This window comes from Dermacentor silvarum, chromosome 4 (assembly GCF_013339745.2).
Source record: "Dermacentor silvarum isolate Dsil-2018 chromosome 4, BIME_Dsil_1.4, whole genome shotgun sequence".
NCBI classification, from domain to species: domain Eukaryota; kingdom Metazoa; phylum Arthropoda; class Arachnida; order Ixodida; family Ixodidae; genus Dermacentor; species Dermacentor silvarum.
The window spans coordinates 79,841,158-79,860,869 of record NC_051157.2 but is presented as its reverse complement, the minus strand read 5'-3'; the positions used below and the strand labels follow the sequence as shown (position 1 = coordinate 79,860,869).

The 19,712-nt window shown below is 46.3% G+C and overlaps 1 protein-coding gene across 1 annotated transcript in view; it reads left to right on the top strand.

Moving 5' to 3' along the window:
• The window catches only part of LOC119448719 (Down syndrome cell adhesion molecule-like protein Dscam2), a 136,037-nt gene extending 132,301 nt beyond the window's left edge, over positions 1-3,736 (top strand). Inside the window, exons 21-23 of the mRNA XM_049666471.1 lie at positions 596-668; positions 1,860-1,883; positions 3,702-3,736. Of these exons, the coding sequence (XP_049522428.1) occupies positions 596-668; positions 1,860-1,883; positions 3,702-3,736 (132 nt within the window). The remainder of the gene's footprint in view (positions 1-595; positions 669-1,859; positions 1,884-3,701) is intronic.
• The last annotated feature ends 15,976 nt before the right edge of the window (positions 3,737-19,712 follow it).

Below are 19,712 nucleotides of genomic sequence, written 5' to 3'. Positions count from 1 at the left end.
CCACACAAAAGCAGCAGGGCATTTGCGAAAGTCAGCGAGCCAAGGTTGCCAATCCTGCTCAGCCTGTTGTTGACGTCCTATGGCGTTTCCATGGCTTCCGCACTCGAGCGGCGCGCGGTTTGATCTCAGAGGCCATGGTGTCGCATTTATGGTCACAACAGCTCCCCGCGAGGCGGCATTGAACCAAAGTGCTTATCATGCGGTGCGTTGTTCCCATGGTTGCAACACTTCGCACGTGGTTCTGTGATATCTAAAATGGTTGTAAAACGTAATGCCGTAGCTTTTCTCGCAGTATTCGCAATATCGTGCGAACGTAAATCGCACACTACATTTGCGCACTCTCGTTCGTCACGTCCTGTCTACGAAGTACACAAAATTACCGCATAGAGGCGATGCCATCGGTTCCGTTCAACAAGCTTTCCCTAGCGCGTTGCAGGGACCCTTTAATCCATCCGCTTGGTCTTTGCTCTAAAACCGTCTAGAATCTCTTAACAGACATTTAGATCGCAGCGTAAGAGCACCGCAGTTGTGCGGCACTATAGGCGAGGACAGAATGGTAAATCGTAGCTCTCTGGTGTCTCCTTTGCTTCAGCAGAGTGAAGACTATACAGCTTATGCAAGGCTCTGGATGCAACCGCTTCCCACAGGGGCGTTCAGTTTAGATCAAGGTAGGCTCTTTGATTACTCCACCCACGTAGAATCCCAGCCGTAGAGCACTGCATCTTCGTCTGCATTTGTTTTCTTTGTTTCACTCTTAGACGCATTTTGTCCTTGTCCTAGTGCCGCACCTGCACCATCGCTTTTAGCACCGCACCTTGCAAATAAACAACTGAGTTTTGTGAGTGCACAGGCAAAAAATTATTGTCCAATGCCAGCCGCACTGCAATGGTTCTCTCGAGGACATATTGACTTGTTGCTTTCAAGATGATTGCTTTATGAATTCCTAGCCTCCGGTTTTGAAGTTCTTAGTTATTTAATTATTTTGATGTTTATTTTAATTTTTACTTTGCACGTTGCCAGGATTGGCCACCCGGCACGACATTTGACTAGAAAGTAAGGTGATCGCATAAGAAAAGCGCAGAATCTTAGAATTGTTAAGAATACGCAACGCTCGTTTGTTTCGTAGCAGCTGCCAAAATTTACAGATAAATTTGAATATGTTTGTGCTTGGATTCCGTGTGTGAAGCAGGTTTTGAAGTTGACCTCACTGGTCCAAGTGCGATTTTTTTTTTTTTTCAAATCAAGAAATACGGGCCTACAACTTTTTGCGAGGGTTCTAGGTTGGGTTAGACGGTTTCAGTTAAACATGGCGTCACGTTATATGCGCTGTTCGTCGTGTTCATTAAGCGAGGGAAAAGAAAAGAGAGCAGAAAAGACTGAAACATTATTTTAATTCTTGCTTCACAAATGGCCTAGAAATATATACATCTAAAATCTACAAAGTCGGCTATCTTTACATGCCGCTTGTACCACTTCTATTCAGAATAGCGCATCCTTCGTCCTATTACCTTTTTTTTCACCGAATGCTTTGCGTGTTCAGCCATTTTTTTTTTTTGGCACCACCTGTAGCTTCTTCCTGCACTGCTACAAGCTTCCCGAGGTGAATAAGTTTATTTACTACCCTCACTGCTGACTGCTTGTGATGCACTTATTGTGTAAAACATTCAAGCTCTATCTCCATGTCCGATCCCCCCAACTAGTGCCATTCTGCGTACGGTAACGTCTATTGTAAGTGTTGTTTTGAAGTCTGTAGTTAACATTGTTTAAAGGAGTCGGGCCGCTTGACATGTAAAGACCCGTAGCACAATGCATGTCATTCGGTTGTCACGTGTGTGTCTTTTTTCTTTCTTCTTTTTAAGATGGAGAAACGGACTTGTACGCAGGTGAGACACAAAAGTTTTGCTTTTCTTTTTCGCGCATTGTTCTCGCTACATGGCATGGCTTGCAGACTGACTACTTATACAAGGTAGTAACCATTTACCTTTAATACGATTAGTATTCTTTGTCTACTTGAGGTGTTTTGAGCTCATCTATCTACTCTATCTGTCTCTATCTGTCTATCTATCCATCTATCCATCTGTCTATCTATCTGTCTATCTATCCATCTATCCGTCTGTCTATCTATCTGTCAATCAATCTATCTATCTATCTATCTATCTACCCATCTGTCTGTCTTTCTGTCTATCTATCTATCTATCTATCTATCTATCTATCTATCTATCTATCTATCTATCTATCTAGCCTCTTACGCCAACCCAGTGGCCCAAGTTGTGTACAGGCTTGGGCCACAAGATGGGGGCTCGTGGTGGTCGTGATGTCGTCGTGGCCGTCGCATCGTCGTCATTCCAGCTTTGTCATCCGACTCTCGTCATGACATCATCGTCACGCCATCGTAGTAATACACTCATCGTCATATCATGGTCCTCATGCAGTCTTTGTCGCGTTGTCATTTTTATACCATCATCATCATCATCATCATCGTTTCAGAATCGTCATCTCATTGCCACTATGCCGTCGTCCTCATACCTCATTTGTCGTTCCACCGACGTCATTCCTTCTTCGTCATTATGCATCGTCGTCACAGCGTCGTCAGTCATGCAGTCGTCGTTATGCCGTCGTGCTCATGGGCGACCTTGCTAAGCGAACGCCATAGTAAAGTAGGCCGATACCGGAGACAGTGTTCGTCGCGTATAGCCGAAGCAACGGAAGTCTCCGAATGACCACTACAGATTTTAAATAAAGGTGACGTCAGCAATACGGTGTGTCACTACATTGTTTCATTGCTAATCGCATTGCCATCGACATTCATGGTGAGATGCGTCCTGCAGCAATTTTCACTGAAATAATTATCATAAAAAGCAATGTCTCTATTTTCAGATTTTGTAGAATTTGTCGGCAGTGAGTCGAAGTATTCAAGAGGAGAGGAAGTTTCGCATTACAGGTAGGTATTTCAGCGTTCTTTTCGTTTTCTCTTTGTTTTCTTTTTATATCATGTTGGACCAAACTACCAAGTACTGAGATTTTATTCAGATTCTCAAAGAAGTGTTACCGGGATAAACAAACACTCCCTCACAATTATTTGCAATTCTTGCGCAACGCTTCCAGTTTGCTCTCCTAAAGAAAAATTTTCAGGCCCCGAATAATGTAAAGAAGTGTTTCAAAAGACACAACTGTTTAAGCTCGTATGCTACGCATATATGCTAACCTATTTCCAGTAAGACACAGCGTTGCCACTCTCTAAATCGTGAAACATAAATGGCGACCAGTATCTGGCAAGTTGCCGACCTCAAATTACACCTTTGCGTCATGCATTCTAATTATACCTTTGCGCCGTGCAGTATAAAGGGTCTATGGTATCTCGAGGTATGACTCGATGTAGCACGTCTCGACATTCCGTACATAACAATCAGAAAACTTCCATCCTTTTTTGTGTGTGTGTGTGTGTGTGTGTGTGTGTGTGTGTGTGTGTGTGTGTGTGTGTGTGTGTGTGTGTGTGTGTGTGTGTGTGTGTGTGTGTGTGTGTGTGTGTGTGTGTGTGTGTGTGTGTGTGTGTGTGTGTGTGTGTGTGTGTGTGTGTGTGTGTGTGTGTGTGTGTGTGTGTGTTCAATACAATAAACGTTTCTTCTGAAAAATAAACCCTCCCTGCGGGGTCCACTTGCACAATTGAAATCTTTTCCATCGTGCATTGTCTTTTTACACAGAAGCCCAAGAAAATTCAGCAAGCCAGACGTGCTGATGAGCGGCGAAGTAATGGACATGGAAGAGCTCTCAGAGGCCGAATGCGACAGAGATAGGCTTCGGTATCATATGTCAAATCAAAGTGAGTCCATCCGTGCACCATTTTGTCAATCGGAAACAAATGTTACGCGTTTTCGCTGAAGCCAATTAAGTTACGCTGAGGCAAAGATAAAATGTTTCTCCTCCTCCCTCGTTTTTTTTAAACATCTTTAAAAAGTGTCGCACTAATTGGTATAGCCATCTGCGATACCGCCTCCGAAAATATCCGGTGCAGAGCATAGCGGGTTGTCCCTTCAAAACGGAGGTAACCAAGGCCCATACCTGTTTAGGGTGTGTTCCGCGCAGCGCTCGTCAAATGTTGCATTGATGCTATATACTAAGTAGAGTGTCTCGCAACTACGGCGCTACCATCGAGAGATATAAATGAAAACATACTCACACGCTATTTGTCGAGAACAGTAAAAACACCCAATATTGCGGATAGTATATCTTGAAAGCTCCCCGTCGTCTTCTTCCTCACAATGACCAACGTCATCGCTGTCGTAATGCTCGCAGTATCGTGACAATGATCGGGAGATGACAAGACACCATAAAAGAGGTGCGAAAAGAGGCTATTACGTCTAATGCATGCATGTGACGGTTCACGGTCAGTTCAGAAGGATGACCGTGAACCGTCAACTTCAACTGCACAATTGAGTAACACTTGTCTGTTCATAACATTGTCTATACGCTTTACTTGCCATACTTGTATTACACAGCTGAAGATTATCGTTATACGTGACAGAACTCATTTCATAGAATTCTTATAACCAGTAGTATTTGTGCAGGCTTAGCGGAGTCTGTCATCAAAATGTTACGTCAATTTGAGTATTTTACGAAAACAGGTAATCTACCTATCATCAAGCTGGCTAAAAAAAATATTGCAAAAAAAAATCATTGGCGCCTTCACGCCTTCATTAAAACTAAAAGGATGACTTACTATTCTTACTTACTAGCTTACTGTTCTCTAGAAGGATGACTTCGTGACTTTTTCCCCAATCTCTGTCTCGTATTTATTCAAAGCGAGGACCACGATAATCTCGAATAACACATCCATTAAAAGAATTGTGTAAGACGGCTTTCCGTCAGGCGAAGATCGCCTTCAATTTTGTGTCAACAGCATAAACCAGAATAATGGTAATGAGCTTCGTGAATATCGCTTATGGTCGCGAATATTGCTTATTTGCGCCTGTCCGTAAAGTCTTGCTAATGAGTCACAGAAAGTCTTGCTAAAAGCGACCTCTTAGCGTTTTTCGTGCAACATATATTTGTGAAGGTCTGTAAAAAAAAAAAAAAAAAGTTCGCAGCTAAATTTAGGCCGAGACACGGTAGACGGGTTGCTCTATAGGGCGTCACGTGACACCAGTGCCGTAGGTTGCCTTGATAGGGGTATCGAGTCGCCTTCACGCCTTCATTAAAACTAAAAGGATGACTTCTGCGCACTCGTTAGCCAGGGAGTCTAACGGCAGAAAAGCTGAGTTGTGGCTCAGATAGTTGCTTGGGGAACTTTGACGTGCAGTGTGGGTCACAGCGAGGCTTTCGCCGGTCACTTGCTCTCCCTCTCTTTTTTATGTAACCTGACTATCCCCCCCCCCCTTTTTTTTTCAGATACCCTTGCCAGGAGTCAACGGGATCAGTCATCGTATAAGCATTTCACCGAGGTGTTTTGAACTTTGCCGCCGCTGCCTTGTTTTATACAATGTTAAATCGAAAAATGGAGACCTACTACTCTAAATGGTCTACAACGTACGCCTTAGAAGACCATTGCATCGTTGTGACATACTGTCATGATAGTGAGTGATCATGTACATACATCTGAATAATACATGAATGTACGGCAACTGCCCTTTATGCAACAGCACTGTGTTTAGGAAACACCCGTAAGTGCATGCAAGTAACGAAGTTTTCCCTGCTTTCATTGCGCTAGACGCCTGGGCTAATAGCCTTTAGCCAACTAGAGTTATATTTGGCACAATCTAACAAACATGCCTCTTAATTTCTCGTATAGAATGTGTGAAAGACGAGATGTATATTAGGAAACATGGGGAAACGTTGAAAATGCGCATCACTAATTCAAAGAATGAGAATTACGAAGGATCGGCTTCCAGGCGTGGAGTCAGGCTCGTTCTCAGCGTGAACTCGCAAACGCGCCAAACGTACAAGGTTTCATATGTGACTGGCCTCGGAAGACGTATGTACTGCTAAAGAAAGACGAGTACAGCGAAAAAAATACAGGAACGACAAGGGCGCTGGCCTCACCTTTCTTTGGCGATAAACATGTCATGCAGTCAATACCAACTCGGCCAAGTTCAACTTCTTCTAAAGGCCTCGGAAGAGGCTGGCTGTGCCGTTGAAGAACCGCGAAAGGTGGCACCTATTGCCAGCTTCTACAGCGTATCAACATTGCTTCCGTCATCAACCGGACCTGAAGCGCTTAAGAAACGCAAGTGATCTGCTTGAGGGTTCTCTTTAAGAATTACCTATATACACTGCACTTTTTCTTGCGTTAAGCATTGGCTAGAGTCCCTGTAACGCATTTTCTTCCAAACTGAGAACATACTCGAGTGAGCGCTATGTACACCCATGCTATATATATATTGCCTGAGCGTCGACCGCAAGGCGTGTCAGAGACTTTGTGGCGGCAAGGGGCGCCAGGATCGTCAGCAGTATGTGCGGGCACACACGGCGATTTCCAGTTCGAATACCGTCTGTAGAGACCAGATTATATTTGTTCCCGCGTGCCAAGGCCCCTCCCTTTTGATATATGAGCACAAATTATAGGCTAAGAAGTGGCTTAGCAGTGAATTTATAGTGCCTATAAATGCCTATTTCTGTCACTCAACTGTGTCTAAAAATGCTCGTTGTTACTTTTAGCACCTGGAAATTCTTTTTGTGGGCGCTTTTCTTTTGCGATAGCAATTATATGGACCCTCCAAGCGAATTTTGGCCGTTGGCATCGATGTCTCCATGAGGTTCCGCATCAAGTCCAGGTGCGATAAGATCGCGCCCTTCGTATTCGGTAGGCTGTAGGTGACCTGAGAAGGATGCAAAGTTCACTTGATTGTAGTTACGTGGTCACCTTTTTCGGCTCATCCGCTTCTGTTGTGGTTGAACATGCATATATACCTGCCGATGACGGCTCATATGAACTCTGCAGTAGACCAACAACTAACTCGGCTACTCTGCAATAAACTCCGTCTTTACCACACAGCTCTCCCCTGCACGTCAGCCGTTTTCCTACCGTATTTTGTATTTTCCGTGCTTGCTCCACTTGATGCGTCCGTGTAAGCAAGGAAGTTTGGCTATTGAATATTCACTATATCTGGTCATATTGTCAAGACAAACGTATTAAGCGGGCTGGCTGCAGTACGCGGATTGACAAAAAAGCGGCTTCTCGTCTGCTACAAAGCCCTTTGAAGCGATGGCTTCCACAATAAGGCTGCTGCCTTCAAATCTCGCAAGTGAATGCTACGTCAATTTTCTTACGATGAAAATGGGCTATATACATTCAATGCATAAAACAAGGCATTGTTTGCGAGCCGTTTATAGTGACTATAGCGACCCCTATAGTGCCTAAAATGAGGCTTAAAACGCCTGTTATTGACCCTTTTCGCGGAGCAGTCTGTTTTAGAGAAACGAGATGGTGCTCGCGGCGGCGCGCCATACCTCTCCTCAGCGACCGCGCACGAATACGAAACCATTACTGCTTCTACCTTGCTTCTGTGCGATCATCTGTCGGAAATGCAACTGAGTTTTCGCTAACACATTGTGCTCCAATCATGCTAGATTCAATCATGTGGATGGAAGACGTGTGCACTAGTTGGCTGGAAAAATAGTGACTGGCATGTTAAGGAGTAGAATGAATCTGTGTGGCCAAGTTCGCGGACCACTGCTGCAACTGTCCGAACGTGTTACCGGCACTTCGTGATGTACGGCTTTCCTCGAGAATACAGAAATTTGCTCATCCGCCAGCCTTGTATCGCTAACCTTCAAGGAAAGGGCTTCATCTCCAGAACGTCGGCAAGAGTGAGTACCGCTCGTTAAACAATGACAAAGAGAGTAGCGCCGCTTCCTGTCATAGTAAGTTTCGCGCATGTTATCTATACACATCTGTCCCAAATGGCAGGAAAACTTACGCCCACTCTACTGCCGATGTATCAAGAATAAGTGAATGGGCGCACACTTGAATATATGCGCACTGTATACGCACAATAAATGACGGACTCCACCTATGGCGCACGAATGGTCGAAGCTGAATGTTTCGTGACGGTCCGCAAGAGTAAGCGAGTTATTAGCTGTAATATATATTTGCTACAAGGTATTACAATGTACAAAACAGCTACGTATCAAGCCTTGTGCGCAGCAAGAACAAATATATCGGAACTGAGCACACCCGTGAGCGATTAGGCAGAAAATAATCAGATGGTGACCGCACCGAGGAATTTCACTGAGTCAGAAACTGACAAGCCAATGCTTCAAAATATTTGCCGAATAAAGAACAAAGAGCAAAACACACTAATCCTGACTGAATTCATAATCGGAAAGCTGGGATAGCTTGGAATACATATTTAGCCCCGCTCTTAGAACAAGCACCATATACGATGCTTGCGCCGTTTGGACATAGCTTAATCAGCCCCGAAAGCGCTTTTGCGTGTTCTCTGAAGCTTTGATCAAAGCTTCGTGTCGTCCACCTAGTCACCGTCTACGATATCTCCGAAAACAGAGGTTTTCTAAGCCGCGCTGGCGTCATACACTTCCATTGTAAACAAGGAGGCAACGGAGGCAGTTGAGGCAAGCAATGGACGCGTCCCCACGTGATCAAACATGGCAGCGCCCACGGGATCGCCACGAAAAGGGTCAATAGGCGCCTAAAACGCAGATTGGTAGTGCCTAAAAATCAGGAGCCAAATTCACAGTTTTTCTTTCGTAACTACTCTCTGCCATTGGCCAACCGCCTTCGCAAATAATACGCTCAGCATCACGATTGGCTGAAATTTTCTCTTACGAACAATTTTAGCGTAAGATGGTATTGTGAATTCGGGCCCAGGTCTCTAGCCATCTGCGTCGCTGTTCACTTCAGGAGTGCCCCTCGCCACTTCAAGGCCGCTGACACGCTGTGAGGTCAGCGCTCGGGCGATAGTATTAAAATATTGCGAAGGTGTGCTTAAATGACTATATTAAGAAATTTTGGAAAATTGAGTAATAATAACCGAGGTGTAAGGCTTCCGATGCTTACCTTCCCTATTAAACCTGAAAGGTTTTTTTTTTCTCTCTCTCTCTCTCTCATCTGGGGCGGCATCAGTATAACAACGCCCTGGCCACTGCACATTTCTCATGTTTTCTTCTCGCCGTGGGGGACAACTGGTAATTACTCAAAGTTGGCGTCCGACAAAGGTGCTGGAAAGCGTCAAAGTATACATATAGCTGTGACAGGACGGGCGGGACGTGTTACTAACCGTCACTTTCACGTTTGCTAGAAGTTCGGATAGGTGCCCACGCGTGCCGCAGCTTTCGCCCGGGACTAACTCATGGTCATGAACAAATTACCCGATGGCTCTCTTCTATTGGACTGTCGCGCGCTGGTCTATGACATCATAGACGGGCCTTGAATGCCTCAGATGAGAGTGAGCTACCGTTCGTGCAAGATTATGGACTCGCTGCCACATGGACCGGAATAATATTTTACTTATATGCTCATGACAGCACTGTCTATAGATCACGAATGTTTTTCGTTTGTTTGTTTGTAGTTTTCATAAAAAAGTGTTGCACTGTGCCTTTAACTAGAAAAATTAGGCCATGGTCATGAAGAATATAATAAGAACGCCAATAAAAGGGAGCCATGTGCTATAATCATTACAGATTTCAGTAACCACAGACAGGCCATCTTTTTCGGTTTTCGTGCGTTTTTTCAATGCAAGAGCCCTGGGTAAAACTCAAAGATCGACAACAGCAAGTCCCTCCTCTCTTACGTGCGTGCATTGGGTGCACGTTAATGAACCTCAGGTGGCCAAAATTAATCCGGAGTTCCCCGCTGCGGCGTGCCTCATAATCATATCATGGTGTTGGCATGCTAAACCCCAGAATTTAAGGTTTTCTCGTTCAAGAAAAAGTGTGCTATTCGGCGTATTGACTTCGATGTCTCGCGCGCACTTTGGAAGACTAGCACACAAGTCCCGGTGTTCTGTTGGCGACATCTATTCATAGAGAAAAAAAGAAACACTCAACTGACGTTACTTAAAACGTGTGACGCTAAACACGCACTGCCAAGTCGTAGTGCTCGTTTGACATTCTACCGACTTCATACGCCTAGCGTTCATTTCCTCTAGCTAGCTGTGCATCGTAATTCCTGTATACTACAGCCGTCCGAACCCCCAGCCAGAGAATAAGTCGTGCAACAAATTTGAGTGCTGACATTGTGAAACCATTTGATGTAACTGAAGCGCTATACTTTAAAGCTTTTACTGGGCAAATGGGCTCAGTACTTGGCTCGCGTGCATCGACGTCCAAGTACAAACACGTAGACTGTGCTAAGGTTGTTCAGCCTCATTGTATTAATAAAACAATAATTTTCTTATACTTGCGTTGTTCATTTTCTTAAACATCCACCGCCACATGTGGCACACAAAGAAATAAATAAAATGAAGTTGCCTGCGGCATGACGCCAGGGTGGTAGTCGAAGCTCTAAAAAACATTTCGACGAGCAATACTCATATTAGCCCTTTCAGTAACGAACGCAAGCCCGACCTAGCGGCTCCGGTTTATGATCGCTCTTGAACAGGTAAGATGCTATAAATGCTCAAAAAGAACTGTTACATTCTTTTTTTTTTCAAGTCAAGTCAAGTTTATTGCAACAGTCATGTTGGAGTTACATGGTGACAGTATTACAGCAGGAGGTCCCAGAGTTTTGAAGAAACTGTCAAGGGGACCTCCTATGATTGCATAAATAGGGCTATTATAGAAAAAACAGCAAACAAGTGTGGTCACGTGAGCAAGAATAATAATAATAATTAGGTAATTTGATAATCTATAACAGGTAATTGGATACATCGGTTAATTGCAATGCTAATTATTGAAAATATGAAAAATAATCAAAAGCGTGGGAACAAACAGAATAACAACAAATATTAACAAGTATAATCAATCCGACATAGGAGATCAAACTCATATTATTATCAATATTATAAACTTCCTATACAAAAACAAAAGGTATACAGCAACAAAACATTGATAATTAATTAGGAAATTCAGAAGAGTCGGTTAATTCCTGAATGAAATATTTCTTGGTGCGCGCGGTGAATGTATGAATGTTGTGTGATGATCTGCTGCATTTTGTCATTCACTTGTACTCATGCAGTTGAACTTTCTAAATGTGGTTATTTTTCACTATACACGGTTCACTATACGCAGCTGGAGCATTTGATCTCGGCTCCTTGTCACCTAGACAAAACCAAATGATAAAAAAAAAATACTTGCAGACTGCCCTCTCGCGGCAACGAAGGCTACATGCACGGTGACTGTGAAACAGAGTGAAATAGCGCAAGAGACATGAGACATCGGAATCACCGCCGTACTATGCCCGCTGCGCTATTTTAGAGAGAGAGAGTTTGAGAGATAAAGACAAAGAAAATACAGGGAGGTTAACCAAAGGATATATCCGGTTGGCTACTACCCAGCTTACCGGGGTAGGGGGAAAGGGGTGCGAAAGATGAGAGAAAAAAAAAGTAAGAATAAAAGAACAATGCAGAATTGCTTCTGTGGGCGCTGCCACACGTTCTGCCAAGGTGTTGCATAGCCATACACAGTGTCAATGTCCCACTAATACATTCTATGTCATACAGTGCACAGTCACAACTTGTCACACAGTGTGGTATCTCTTAAATAACGCAGCAGCGCCTTCATAGCGGCTCGCGCTGATGTTCGTGCATGCAAGTTTCCAGAAATTTTTATTTCTGTGAGTGGTCGCTTGTCCAGTTGGTCTAGCGTGGCTCAGAAGGCTTCACTGTGCGTGTTGAATCGAGCGCACTCGCAAAGAAGGTACGCTATAGTTTCGCTGCACCTGCAGAAGTCACAAAGTGGGCTATTGGCCATTCCAATCAGAAATGAGTACGCATTTGAAAATGCTAGTCCAAGCTACAAGAAGGGTGCAGTCACGTCGTTGAAGGTCGGACGGAATAGAGAGCTCTAAATTAGGATCCAGGGTATGAAGGCATGCGATTGTTAAGTCAGATGACTTCCATTGAACCAATATTAGGCTAAGCGCAAGCGCGGAAAGCTTTTTTTTTTTTTTGTATCGGCTATCGAAACAGGAATGGCAAAGCCATTGACGCGTCGTGGGCAGACGGGGCAGCTGCGTCCGCTTGATCATTTTCATGTATGTCACAGTGACTAGGCAACCATTGAAATATTATATCGTGTCCTTCGGCGACTAATTGATGGTGGACTTGTCTCATCCAGCTGCTCATGTGGTCCATGACGTACAGCGGAGAGTAAACTATGGAAGGCTGCCTTGGAATCACAGAAGATTGACCATGGATGGGGTGGTTCCTGTTGAATGAAATAAAGAGTCGCACAGAGGGCTACCCGTTCAGCAGATGTCGTTAATGATACATGCGACATGTTTAGCTGTATTTTGACAGATCTTGTTGGAATCATCACCGCGACAGCTGAACTTGTGTGTCTGAGCCACCGGTGTAAGTATGTAGACGGCCACTGTGCACATCATGTAAATATTCAACATTAGGTAATGAACTGCGTGATTATCACGTTGCACCCATGTCACACCGCTCCACAGAGTCCCAAGCTGCATTTCCGGCGCATTTCGTTCGGCTACAACACAGATGACAAATTTCGAGCTTTAAGTATAAACCGCATGTAAGCGATCTTGCGCGCGACACAGACAAGCGACGCGATGGAGATGGCTGTCGCGTTCGCTCGTCACCCACGAGTCACACCGCATGCGAGCGACTACTTTGAGCGACGTCTCCCCGGTGTTGCCGGTATGAGGGCAACAAATACGCGCCGGAACTGCCCTGACGTGTCCTTTATAAATTGAGTTGATGTGTTTTACTCTAAAGAGCAACATAAACATTTCTAAATGTCTTGCACTAGGTTCTTAATCTTGCACGTATCAAAATGTATTTGTTTGCTTGTTCCGTGTGACAATCGATAGTATTCGACATGTACACCCTGTTCCGGCTTCGCGCTATTGGCTAGTCGCTCATAGCACTTCCGAGCGACGAATTCTAGATTTCCAGAACCGAGCGATCGAGCGACAAGACCGAGCGACAAGACTGAGCGAGCTGTTCGCGCGACGGCCCGTTTCGTCGCTCGAAGCCGTCGCTCGTCGCCGTCGCGCACAAAATCGCTCTCATGCGGTTTGGGCTTTATGGGGAAACTTTGACGCTGAATGCTTGGTGACAGCTAACTTTCGTACTCTCTTGTCACGGCGCTCAGTGTCGACAACATCTCGACCACGAGAATTGCTACGTTAGTAGACCAATGTAACGTCGAGTTCCACTACGCCACCGCAGAATGAAAGGCAAATATGGTTTAAAGCACATGCTTTTTTTTTTCGCCCTTTAAATGAATGGGGGGGGGGGAGGTAAAATATGCTACAGTACGAGCGCGGTTAAATACACATTCTTACTTCCACTCCAATCTCTACATCAAAAAAAGAAAAGGAAAAAAAATAGTTAGCAAGAGGCAAAGTAAACAATGACAGTGCACTCGGCGTTGCATCCTAGGTTCCATTTAATTCCAGTGTAGTCTGAAAGCGGCGAGCACTACAGGCCTCATGGCCATGGCACGGTGCAGATGCGCATGCGATCTCTGCAGGCGTTTTGTGGGCACCAATGGCGAACCATTTCAGGCAGACGTGCTCCAGATGTGCCAGCCGACAACACATGAGGAGCAATTCAACACCCGACGTACGACATGGCAAATCAGTTCTGCAGAAGACGGCAAGGTCGAGAAAAGTTCGTGATACGGAAAATTGTCATCCACACAATTGTAGCACGAAGCTAGCCCTTTCACGACGTACGACAGTGCCTTGTGTCCTCAAAAGGAGGACCATCGAAGTATTAACATAAGAAACAACTGGAAGAATTGACAGTCCACGTGCAAACGGCTGCGTGCTTCCGATTATTATTCGTATACTTCACCCCTACACTCTCTACTCACTAATTGTAATGGCGCTGGTGGTAGCGACAGGCGAGTTTATTCTAGAGATCGAGGCCGGCAACTTGTCCTCCTGAGCGTACTTGAGACATTTCACCGTACCTACGCCCAACAGACAAGTATGTATGCAAGAAGCAGAAGTGGCGCTTCCTTGCGGGCAATGATGGATTCTTCTAGATATATCAGGTGCTCTAGAAACCTGTGCGGAATATCCTTCTGTTATAGGGTCTCAAATTGCCTGTCCCTTTCACATAGCATCACGGGCACGAGCAAAGAAAGTGATCGATCGAATCTGCCTCGTTGGAAGAGGAACAAAGCGGAGAATGGGTAACCCCTGTCATGAACAGCCGCGTTGACGTATAGGCAAACTCGTTCCTCACCAGAGCGAAAAATCTTGCCCTTAAATAAAGAAAGAAAGACGAAACAAACATATATATATATATATATATATATATATATATATATTGTTCAGATTAATTATTATCATCACCATCAGCTGAATGTATGTCCTGTAGCAGCACGAAGACCTCTCTCGCCGATCTCCAATCTGGTGTTACCCTTATTTTACGTTTGTAAAGCGTGCTTCACTGTAACTACACCCTTTTTGAGGCAAAGCAGCATATCAATGTGCGTTCGCGCTTTACCTTTTTTAACACGAAAGTGTATTATGCCGGGGTCCACCAAGACTTCACTGACGTATTTCCGTCACGGATATGACGTTCTTACAATGTACACGAACATAATACAAAGAAAGAAACCAGAAGAAAAAGTTCCACAAACATGCAAAATTTGGAAATCGAACCCACGACCTCTCGGTCCGCGACGATAGATTGCCGAGCGTTTAACCATTGCGCCACAAACGCATTTGCAGAGAGCTACACAGACGCGCCTTATATATCTAACACTCCTCCGTGTACCCGCGCTCTTGCTCGGGGCGGTGCCGCCGCCTACGAGCAGAAAAGAGAAGTACTGCATTATGACACTAACGCGCACCGACAGTGAACGCTTCGGTGGTCTCAGCACTACGACGCCTCGATGCCAGCATTCGAAAGGACGCTGGCATCAAGAAGCACTACCAACGCCACCTAGGTGGCGTTCACCGTACTCAGCACAGCGGAGCGTGGCCTCCGCTATTAGCTCTGAAAATGTTTCTGAAGTTGATCGCGGAGGCTGCAATTACGACGCGCTGTACGCGCTGATTTGACTCGGTGACGATTCAGTTACGTGCTTTGTCTTGCGCGTTGTATTAGTGTGTCAGTTACGTGCTTCGTCTTTCGCGTTGTGCTAGCGTGTGCAGCGTAGTGCAGCTTCCATATGCACGACGGTTGCTCATGGTCATCGACGTTGGTAGTCGTGATGGAGGAGACGTGCCACCAGGCGTCAGCGTGGGTGCATCAACGCCTAAGGGCGCTTTAGCCACAAAACACCAATAGACATTATATATCAATGTGCAATAAACATTACACTACTTCTGTGAAGACACGTTTCACTTTCGTGTTCTATACCGATTCCTATATAAGAGGGATCAACCACATTTTTACGCTGAATCCACGCCTCAGTCTGCGCCATGAAGTCCCACATAGCTAGCCACTGTATGCGCATGTTCAAGCAAGCAGTCTACCCGTGCCTCCTTCAGAACGCCGTACCACGCACTGGGACAGAAGGCACTACTGGCTGCTTCATTTAATGAAAAAAATGTGGTTGATCCCTCTTATATAGGAATCGGTATAGAACACGAAAGTGAAACGTGTCTTCACAGAAGTAGTGTAATGTTTATTGCACATTGATATATAATGTCTATTGGTGTTTTGTGGCTAAAGCGGCCTTAGGCGTTGATGCACCCACGCTGACGCCTGGTGGCACGTCTCCTCCATCACGACTACCAACGTCGATGACCATGAGCAACCGTCGTGCATATGGAAGCTGCACTACGCTGCACACGCTAGCACAACGCGAAAGACGAAGCACGTAACTGACACACTAATACAACGCGCAAGACAAAGCACGTAACTGAATCGTCACCGAGTCAAATCAGCGCGTACAGCGCGTCGTAATTGCAGCCTCCGCGATCAACTTCAGAAACATTTTCAGAGCTAATTGCGGAGGCCACGCTCCGCTGTGCTGAGTACGGTGAACGCCACCTGGCGTTGGTAGTGCTTCTTGATGCCAGCGTCCCTTCGAATGCTGGCATCGAGGCGTCGTAGTGCTGAGACCACCGAAGCGTTCACTGTCGGTGCGCGTTAGTGTCATAATGCAGTACTTATCTTTTCTGCTCGTAGGCGGCGGCACCGCCCCGAGCAAGAGCGCGGGTACACGGAGGAGTGTTAGATATATAAGGCGCGTCTGTGTAGCTCTCTGCAAATGCGTTTGTGGCGCAATGGGTTAAACGCTCGGCGATCTATCGTCGCGGACCGAGAGGTCGTGGGTTCGATTTCCAGATTTTGCATGTTTGTGGAACTTTTTCTTCTGGTTTCTTTCTTTGTATTATGTTCGTGTACATTGTAAGCTGACGGAAATACGTCAGTGAAGTCTTGGTGGACCCCGGCATAAAACACTTTCGTGTTAAAAAAAATGTCGCAGTTTCTCCCGAAAGGCGACGCATAAACTTGACTCATTCGCTTAACTGAATTACCAAGCGTGGTGTCAGCGCGCGCAAGCAAACATGAATAGATCACACTCGATGACCACAGGCAACCACTGTCAAAACGCGGGCGTGGGGAAGCGCAGCCGCCGCAGCAAGTAAAGGTTCGTGCGGTCTATCGCTTCAGCGGAAACTGAGCGGCGTAAGCACAGCGCATACAAAGGTCAGAGCCGTGTGGAGATCGCTTTCAAGATACGGTGCGCGCGACAACACCGACAGCCCGGACAGGCGCAAAGTACAAGAACGCATTTGTTGGCAGAGTAGAAGCCGCCCCCCCCCCTCCCTCCCGCGTGCCTTCCCGCTTTGCTCCTTTCGCGTGGGAGATTGCGTCGCCAGTTACCCTTGCCCCCGGTTGCAAGATACGCATTTGGTGCCGCAGCATAGCGTCGCCCCTCCCCCCTCCCTCCCTCCTATACCCCCACGGCCTTTCGCGCGACGGAAGTCGCATTTAGGTTCCGCAGTGCGTTCGCTCTCCGTGAAGGCGCGCGTCCCCCGCGCGCTTTCACTCGCACATACGGCGCGCGGAGACGATTTTATCACCCTTGGACTTTATACGGAACTTCACGCCGACGGCAGAAATCCGCTTGAAGTGTCAATATAATTGATCGCAATAAAATAATATTAACAATGTTTGGCAAATGGTTACTAACAGGCATGAGGCAGGATTTCTGATGATTATTAGGATAACTGCAAGAGATCGCTTGCCTATACATCGTCGGAAGGAAACAACGCTCGCATGTAGGCTCTACATCGTCGGAGCATCTCGAAAGGAATAGCTAGCCTACGCTACTGGAGCGTCACACGAAGTTGACGTCGGTCACTTCAAATCAGGAGTTGCTTGCTGATGAGGAGGTAGAGGTCGGAAATATAAATAACCACAAAGACTCTTTTACATTTTCCACGGGGGGTATTAGAGCACACATCCTTACAGAATTAAGGGGCACTCATAGTTGCAGGAACATGGGGTTCGCTCACAGTTACATGCTATATCGGAGCACACTCGTAACACACAACATTTTGCTTGTATAAACAGTTGGTCTTCCTCAGATCCCTGCACCAGGGAAACCAGTAATCCAATGAGGTGGTTCGAAGCCGTCGTAGGACTCCAGCTTCGAGGAAAAAAAAATTGCCCGCCAATCCACCCTGTGAAGGTGGTTGGAAAGCAAAGCTTTTTACGCCACCCTCACGGTGACTGTGGCGCACTTGATATTTCACACACTACAACGTAACTTTAACCACGGCCTTTATTATTATTTACTTCACAACAATGTTCACTACTGCTTTATGATCGGTGTGATATACACTCAAATTTTCAGTTTTCACTGTAGTTACATTCTTTGCCAAGGTTAAATCAATGCACGTTCCGCGAATGGTGGTTCGTTGTTTTGCATTGGTGAAGCACACGAGTGCTAACTCTTCCAAGACGAAATGGAAGGGTTTCGAATGACGTCAACCCTCTTTCAAGCAGCTGCATAAGCTTTGCAACAGCTGCAATCTAATCTTACGGACCGCGCCGAGCCTGTTTCCGTTGTTTGCCCACAGCCCTTATCATCCATCATGTTGGCTCATCACTTTGAAGCTTGTTCTTGTGGTTTTTCTTGCGAAAACGAGTGCTTAGTTGTACGCTGAATGCCTGAATTCAAGTAAGCTATACTGCTATACCTGAAATTATTAGCGGTTCGTCGGGAATCGTTTTTTGCTTACAACGACGGACACGACAGAACCCTTGGCTGGTAGAGGTACAAAGCTTCGCTTTAAAAAGTCCACACAACAGCACAAACTCCGCCCCTGAGCACAAACTTGGAAAATTAAGGGAAGCGAGGACACGAGACGCACTGTGGCAGCGATAAGACGAGAAAAGGTCAACGGCGCAACAGCTACGCCGGAAAGTGCGGCACCTCTCCGAATAATCACATTGAATGGCCCATTGAATGGTATGGCATTACGAAAGTCACCCGGCTCTTTTCAGCACCGGCATTTATCTGACTCTCTCACGAGGTCTGCGGCACCGACGAAACTATTGACCACCTGCTGTGCCACTGTCCACGATACGCCCAAGAAAGACAAGAACTTGCTAACGCGCTAAAAAAACTGGACAATCGGACGCTTTCCGTGCAGGTGCTGCTGGAACACCGCCCCCATCGCTCGTCGGCCCATAAAGCGGTGAAGGCACTTTTGTGCTTCTTGAGGACGACGGGCTTGTGTCAACGTCTGTGACTATTAGTGCACTAACATACGAGTCAGCGAACTAACCGCTCATTTCCCTTCTTTCCTTCCCTCCTCTCTCTCCCTGTCATCGTTGTGTTCCCTCTTCCCATTCCCCCGGTGTAGGGTAGCCAACCGGACGTTATTCTGGTTAACCTCCCTGCCTTCTGCCTTTCTCTTGCTTCCTTCCTTCCTTCAGGAGGTCGGCTTGGGCTGCTTGCAAATATCCAACCGCACTTTTTAGAGCGCAGCTCTTAGGCGCCCGTTCCTGTGGCGAGTGGCGGCGTCCCTCGTAACCGAGCGAACGAGCACAGCGAAGGATGAAAGAGCGAACGTGGAGTGTAGTGGGGGATGAAAGACGGTGATAGCGAAGAGAGCGTGAGGAGGAAAACGGAGGAGGAGGGTATGGCGATAGCGTGAGAAGAAAAGCGTAGTGCCGAACAAGACGGGCTCTGCGGCGACGATGGTTACGAGATGGGGCCAGAGTAGCGTGCGTCAGACATATGGAAACAAAGCGCTGCATGAGCGGAGGTCTGTCTGCGGCGGCTGCTGTGAATCGCGCCCACGCGTCACCCACGCACTGCCTCTCGCGATCTCCCGATTGGCGAGGCAGTCGCGCCACACTTCGCTCCGTCTGCAACGTGACGCACGAGACAGATTGTCCGCGCCAGCCAATAAATCGCGAAATGAAAACGAGTATAGTGCTTCGCTCAAATTTCGCATTAGGGAGTATCGTAATCGTCGGTGAATTTTAACAGAGGAGCTGTTTATGCCGAGCGTAATCTGTTTGTCGTAAACAGGAAATGTGAGCCGATCCTGGCGGCCGTGCAGAAAGGGTCCAAGCGCAATGGCACTTACCCCTGTGAACTAGCGAAGCTGAACCTGGCTAAAAGTCTAGCTAAGCATGGTTGGG